Here is a 7,877-nt window from a genome sequence, read left to right on the forward strand (position 1 = left end):
GCTTCCCTGCCCAGGAAAGAGCCTCGAGATCGGGAGGAAAGAGCGTTTTCCCTTCGTCCGGAGGACGGGGCGGCGCTCCCGAGCCGAGCCTCGACGCCCACCCGGTACACGGGCCCGGCAGCAGCAGCGTCAGGAGGCGGGGGCGGGAGGGCACTGCCCGGGGCGGCGGGATCAGACCGGGTGAGGCGATGACTGAGCGCCGCCCTCAGCCCATAAAAGGCGCAAGGCGGGCGGCAGGCTGGGGCAGCTTCGGGTGGCGGTCGCACTCGGGGCAGCTCTGCCAGACGGGACGCTGCGCTACGGGACGGACCGGCCGCTCACCATGGGGGCGAAGCTGCGACTGCTGTGCGCCGCCGCGGCGCTGCTGAGCGCAGCCGTGCCGGGACAGCCCGAAGCGCAGGGTGCGCTGCTCCCCGCGGGCGACGGGGACGGATACGGGGTGAAGCTGTGCGGCAGGGAGTTCATCCGTGCCGTCATCTTCACCTGCGGCGGATCCCGCTGGAAGCGGCTCTCCCTGCTGGAGGCTGAGCCGGTTCCCGCGGTCGGTGAGTGCCTGGGAGCCGGGGGGACGGCGCGGGGCTGCGGAACGGGCGCGGGGCTCGTCTGTCCGCGATGCGAAAACGGGAGAGGGGAGTCCGAGAGGAGGGAAACTCCGAGCTCCGGGGCGGGCGGGGGTTCAGCCGCTGCCCTGAGGGAGTTCCCCGCGGTGTCGGCGCTCGTCCGTGCCGGAGACGGACGGCGGAGTCCCCGCGCCGCGACGTGCGGGCGGTGTCCGTGCTTAGCGGGACCAGCGGAGCCCCGAGCCCGGCGCTGCGGACTGACATCCCGACAGGTGGAGCTCCGTCAGCGATCTTCGGTGAAGTATCTCACGGGTAAAACGTTCCGCGCGATTTTACTAAGTCAAATGCAGTAAGGTGGGGTAGGCGTATTGTTTTTGGATGAGTTCTCAAGTTGTGAAATGCGCTCATGTAACGGCAATTTCAGGTGCTGGCTTTCATCTGCACTGATGCTTCAGCATGTGAAAGTGACACTTCTAGGCAGAGAAGAAGTCAGAATTATGGCTGAGATGTGCAAGCAAAGGGCTGCTTTCTTCTTATTTAAGCATGCCATGAGCGAAGTAACTTTTTACTTGCGCAGTAAATTAGTTCTTTTTTCTACCTTTTTAGCAAGCTTGAGTAGTAGATAATAACTGTAACAAACCACAGTCTCCAAAGTACCTGAGCAGCTGCTTTTCTTTTTGTGTGGCACCTTCTCCAGCCATCCCACTGGGCTGGAGCCTTCCTGCTCCGATGGTTGCTGAGCAGCAGTAACCGTCTGACAGAGTGAAGGGGCTATGACTGCCACCTTCTTTATTAAACATATTTTGGTACGTGTTCCATCTGCCATGTGTCAGTTGTCCTTACTGAAGTAAGTATAACATTCACTGCGTATTCTTGTATTCTTTCAGCCTTTTGAAACAAATAAGACCAAAGTGACAGCACTGAGACTACAAGGCAAGCACTTCTTTCAGGCTGCTTAACTTTAGAATAAAACAAGTTGCTTCTCCTCATATTAGCTGAAATAAGCAGTGCTGCTCACCTTGGCAGAAGTAAAACCAGGAGAAGCAATGCATGGTGAATGGAAGTGGAGCTGGATCTATGGGAACAGTGGGGCCAGGGGGACCAAGTGTGCTCTGAGACTTTCCAAGAACTGGAACCTGTCAGCTGACATTATAAAGACATTATGTCATCTGTAAGAAATAGTTCATATGAAATATTTGCATATTGAATCCAATACTCAGTCCTCCTCCCTTCATTTTTTCTTCACTTGTTATCAGTTTGTGTAACTGTGCATAAGAAGGGAGTGGACTGATCTAACTCACATGTCACAGCCTTGCACTGCCTCTGGACACACCTCCTTAGAACTTCATTTACAGAGGGATTGACAGACCTGTAGATGTAACAGTGTAGTTGTAAGGGGATGTGTGCATCTCAGGGACTGCCATCACACCGTACTTCTCCTGTCTTACAGGCAGCCTGGCCTTGGAAACAGGGGTTCTGCTATAAGTGATCCATAAATTAATCACAAATGTGGGCTCTGCAGCACAGCAGTTCTCCAAGATAAAAATGCTTTCCTTATTGTCCTGAATGGGTTTTCCCTTGCTGCTGCCTAGAGCTGTGCTTTCTGATAATCCTACAGTCTTAACTTGAAGTCTTTTCTTTCAAACAGATTCTTCTCAAGCAGCAAGTAACAACCTGTTGGGACACGTCAAGCTGCAGTCAGTTCTGGGTCCTGAGATGGAACAGATGCAGAGAAGCAACGCGCTTCTTGGATTGGAGAAACTGAAGGACTTGGATGCCTTAAGTGACTATAATGAATACGAGCCTGTGGCAGATGACTTCAAGGAACTTCTTCACCAGCTAGAAGAGGCTGCTCCGAGGGACGAGGGGGGAGCAGGAGTGGCAGCCCCCGTAGGACCCAGTAGTTACCCGTGGGCCAAGAATCCCAGAAAGAAACGGGAGTCTCTGGGTTTGGCAGGAATGTGTTGCAAGTGGGGCTGTACGAAGGCTGAAATCAGTACTATATGCAGAATTTAAAATCCTCTCTGCACTTGTGCATGAAATCTGTGTTAGTTGCAGTGCTACTTGATTGAATATTGTGCAGATGGAAGAAACTATGTATTTTATTTTGTCTGTAAGTGCCAGTCTATTAATAACAACATTTTTCTTTTAAAAAAAAAAAAAAAATAAAAGTCCTCAAGTGTAGCCGCAATTACTTAGTTTTGCTGCTGTAACTTTATATTTTTTTTAAGAAGTCTTCACAATTCATCTTAATATCTGGCTGCTACTCTTATACTGCAAATGTAATTATCTTTGTAACACATTAGGAAAACCTTAAGTGATTCATTAAAGTATAGCTATATTAAATATAATAGTTATCCTTTCTGAGGGAGAGAACATCCAGGGATGTTCTTGAGATGAGATTCACAGTACAAAGCTGTACGACACTTCGCCTGTTTTAACTCCCCTGAAAACAGACTCAGCACTGATTGTTTCAAACACTTTTTTTTTTTTTCCCCTTTTCTAACAATTGCAGAATTCTTCTATGCAATATCTTTCTAAAAAACTTACCACAGTAGAACACTTGCAGGCTAAATATTTCTTCTTTTGAGACGTGACCTTTGATCAAACAACTAATTAATGGGATTATTGCATCACTTCTTCATCTCCTTTCCTAAGATATTATTCTAGCACCTAGGTATCTATCAATCATCTTTATTACTTTTAAACCTTGTAAATTGTAGTCAGAGATGGTGCAGAATGAGCATTCACTATGAGCACTGCCCCCCAGCCCATATACAGCTTGGGCAGGTCTTCTTACACCTAGAGTGAAACAAAGATGTAGTTCCTGTCTTACAGATGTTAGCTTACACCTTGAATGGAGCAGCCTAAAGTTTAATTTCTTGGGTAAACACAACAAGGTGTTAAAACTATAAATAGCCAAAGTTGAAAGCATGAAGCATCAGTATTGATCTGACAGAAACAGGCATTGTCACAAGCATGAGTCAAGATGCGTCATTGTGCATCAGCTGGGCATAAAAGAACCGGATGAGGTTTAACAAAAGCAAGTGTAGAGTCTTGCATCTGGGGAGGAATAATTGCATGCACCAGTACAGGCTGGGGGATGAGCTGCTGGACAGGAGCTCTGCAGAGAGGGAGCTGGGTGTCCTGGTGGACGACAGGTTGGCCATGAGCCAGCAGTGTGCCCTTGTGGCCAAGAGGGCCAATGGCATCCTGGGGAGCATTAAAAAGAGCATGGCCAGCAGGTCGAGGGAGGTGATCCTCCCCCTCTACTCTGCCCTGGTGAGGCCTCATCTGGAGTACTGCGTCCAGTTCTGGGCTCCCCAGTACAAAAAAGACAGGGATCTCTTGGAAAGACTCCAGCGGAGGGCCACAAAGATGGTGAAGGGCCTGGAGCATCTCTCCTATGAAGAAAGGCTGAGTGAACTGGGTCTATTTAGCCTTGAGAAAAGAAGACTGAGAGGGGATCTAATCCAGGTCTATAAATATCTAAGGTGTGGGGGGCAGAATGGCGAGGTCAGTCTCTTTTCAGTGGTGAGTGGAGACAGGACAAGGGGAAACGGACACAAGCTGCAGCATAGGAAGTTCCGCACAAACATGCGCAAGAACTTCTTTACAGTGAGGTGACGGAGCACTGGAACAGGCTGCCCAGGGAGGTGGTGGAGTCTCCTTCTCTGGAGATGTTCAAGACCTGCCTGGATGCCGACCTGTGTGACCTGGTGTAGGGAACCTGCTTTGGCAGGGGGTTGGACTCGATGATCTCTGGAGGTCCCTTCCAACCCCTACAATTCTGTGATTCTGTGATTCTGTGACCTGAAGAAATGGTAAAATTTGTGGTTTTATTTGGTTTCCTAATAGTCCTAGTGTAGTCTTTAAAGGCATAGCAGCTGTGACACAGATATCAAATAATTTGAATTAAGTTGAAATTCAATTTGAATTTTACTCAGAAAGGAAATATTTGACTCCATGAATACATTTGTATACTCAAAGATGTTGGCTTTGTTTTAATGAAAAAAAAACCTTTAAAGCCTCCATTTGTTTTTTCTGTGGGTATGTTAAATTTTACAGTAGTTTCTTTACGCTGTAGCTTTAGGTGACCATTACACATCACTCCACTGCTGCAACAGGTCTAACCATGTGGCTGGATGCCAGCTGCTGCTGATTGCGGGCTTGCTGTCCAAACACAAAAACACTCATGCTTTCTTTAAGACCAGAAGCAAACTTGATACATAAAATGAGATGTCTGACTAATTAAACAGGGGAAGCAAAAATGTTTTTAAGCAGACAGTTCAAAATATAAAAATACTGAGTCAGTACATTGATCCAAATGGCAAACATGAAAGCTTAGTACTGTGGTACATATGGAGCAGCATAAATATGCACACAGCAGTTCAAAGTAACACACTGTGTTTTACCATCACAGTTGTTCAAAGATACACACATTTCTACAAGAAGTTGGCCTTTTTCTCCCCTCCATTTCTCTCAGTGATCAATTAGCCATTGAGAAAAGCATTGTCTTAGCAATCGCTGTTTAGAGAAATTGCAGTCTCATTGATGTGAACTTAACTCCAATAAAGTGGTCAATATTTGAGTAATCTATCAACGTGAGCCATCTTCTGAACAGTTGTTTGAAGTTTGTGATTAGAAAATGATACATTACCACACTGCCGTATGAGCAGATATTTGTATCTGCAAGAGTTTATCCTAATGAGGGGGAGGTCCAAGATTATTTTTTTTCTACTGTGCATAAAATCTGATGCAGGTCTGACTATGAATTCTTTGAACAAATCAGCCCAAAGACATATGGATAATACCTATGTCAGTCCAAAAGTAATGCCCACTATTTATTTTAATGCAGTGACAACAGATGCGAAGACTACAATAATACTACTTGATAGAGCACGTTCTCAGCTACAAAATAACATTTTTCAACAGAGTCATCACCTTAATCTGATTTGCATGGATGAGCTGTTTAAGACATTCTTCAGCAAAAGCTGTGCGTAGCCATCCAGAACATGGCTTGTCTTCTGCGTTGCGTCATCACTGCTGAAATGCCTCACCCACCACCTCTCTGTGGTTACATCCACTGTTTGGTCTCCATAAATGCTCAGCAAGTGAAGACAAATGTCATTTGGTGCCATTTCTTTGCATGGTGCAACTCAGTGGTACACCTTTGCTTCATGCATACGTTCATGTCAGATGTCATTCTGTCAGACTGCCACTCTGTTGTCTTCTGTCATATGCAACAGAATGTAATGAAACGTTGGTGGGAAGATTCAGTCTCTGCTGTCATACCACCAACATCCACCTCAGATGTTCTGGGCCAACATAATAAAATAGGAGGCATTATGTCCAGAGCAGGCCTTGTACTTCACATGTCTGTGTCTACATCTTTTTCAACATTGTGTTTTCAAAAGACTTTCTGAGACTACAATCCCTCCTCCTCATCAAACAGCAGAGACATAACTGGAGATGCAAACTACTTTTCTTGTCAGCAGAACATAAGGTGGTTAGATTTATAGCTTGTGTGCTGCACTGCATGCTCACTTTTACCAACAAGGAGCTGAAAGACGCTCTTCTTCTCAGTTGTGCCACACATACCCATCATAAGTTGAATGAATTTTTGATCACACAGCTTTTCTGCATCCTGGGAACAAACACAGGAGCTGTTGGCACTTTATCCTGGGTTTTTGCTCCATCAGCTACATGACCATCGCTCTGCTGCTCTGTGCCACCTGCCTCATGGCTGGTCCTTGGTATCAAGTTCTCCCTCCACAGTGTGCATGTGCAGTGCTATTTTCTGGCCTATGTATTCCAGAGAACCAGAACTATTAAGGAGAAAATGATATCTGCTTACCTGTCTGCAGTCTCTTCCTCTACCTGTCCTCACATCTACACTTCTCCTGCTCCGGATTTCTCCTGTACTTGATCTGTAAACCTACAAATCCCACAACTGCAGCACACCATCATGTTTTAACCTTGAAATGCACAAGGCCACATCTGTACCCATGGAGCTTCATGAGTACTTCTTTGTTAACACAGATATGTGAGGCACATACAGAAACTCAGAAGTTTGTTTACAAAGCTTGTTTACAGCCTTTGCACTTTGAAAATGTTGTGTGCTGTCCTTTCAATGGGCCAACCACACTGTCCCCAGCAGGATGGGCACCTTTGCCTTCTCTGAGTTCTGCAGCTTGACCTGAATCTCCTCAAGTCCATGCAGCCTCTAAGAAGTTGCAGCTGGCACCGAGTATCTTCAGAAACAGTTTTGTTCTAACAAGCTGAAAGACAAGTGTAGTAAGGCGTGACTTTCTGTTCATGTATTTGAGCTGAAACCATGATTTCAGCTCTCCACTTACCATTCTTTAGTGGGATGTTCAATACCAAGCATTTCCCTGAGTGATCAATCTGTTAAAAAACATTTCTCTATGACTGCACTACTGGCCTTTCAGAAGTTGAACTCAGCACCAACCAGCCTTAGCATCAAAGGCCACCACTGGAGAACTTCTTTGTCTTTGGTTTTACACCTTTTGTCCCTGTGCCAAGAGGTGAAATCCCTGCTACACAGGGATGGTTACCACGCACCAGCACAGTGTGAGGGTGCAGTTCCCATTCACTCTTTTCCAATTGAGATGTAGTGCCAGGCCAATCTCAGCTCTCCTTTGCCATCTGTTCACTGCTGCTGAGTGGCAGAGATTTCAGCAGTCAGGCCAGAACTCCTACAAATATGCAACAGCTTTTTGTCTTTGACTTTTTTTCAGCAACATACAAAGGGAAAGGTGTGTTCAGCCGTATGTGTAGGCCAAGGTACCTGAACAAACAGACCACTTTTTAGGGCTTCTTGAAGTCTGTAGCAGTACTGCTACACTTCCATAGAGAGGAACGTTGGGTACTCCTCACTATTTGTCAGATTTCCTGTGTTACTGACACTGATTTTAAGTTTCTCATGGTTGGTCTCCTAGGTCTTTTCCACTCTCATCAAGCACTGTCTTACAGTAAGAACTCTGTGTTGTCTACCTCAGAAAGCTCACCAGCTTTATATGACATGGGCAAAGGTTTATTCTTCTGCAGAACAACTGGAATAAACACACCAACTCTTTGTTTCAATTTTAACCCACCTACAATATTTGCAGGCTCATCCGCCTGATGTAGTAAAAAGGTTCTCAGCTTTACTTAGGAAACTTCCTGCATGGCACCAAGGACTGTTTGGCAGATCATCTCAGCTGCTCACCTTCACAGTTTCTGACAGGTGTGGAGTGCAGATATGTTCAGAGGTTCATTCATCCTGCAAAGGACTCGACACTCATTAGAATCTCA

The 7,877-nt window shown here is 46.1% G+C and overlaps 1 protein-coding gene across 1 annotated transcript; it reads left to right on the forward strand.

Moving 5' to 3' along the window:
* Positions 1–322: 322 nt before the first annotated feature.
* LOC306956942 (relaxin-3-like) lies at positions 323–2,576 on the forward strand (the record flags this gene model as incomplete). The annotated part of the gene is made up of 2 exons (XM_079548273.1): positions 323–545; positions 2,209–2,576. The coding sequence occupies 2 exons, from the start codon at positions 323–325 to the stop codon at positions 2,574–2,576; spliced, it is 591 nt and encodes a 196-aa protein (XP_079404399.1).
* Positions 2,577–7,877: the final 5,301 nt, after the last annotated feature.

The sequence above is a fragment of the Tetrao urogallus genome (assembly GCF_951394365.1).
Source record: "Tetrao urogallus genome assembly, chromosome: Z".
Classification (NCBI taxonomy): Eukaryota; Metazoa; Chordata; class Aves; order Galliformes; family Phasianidae; genus Tetrao; species Tetrao urogallus.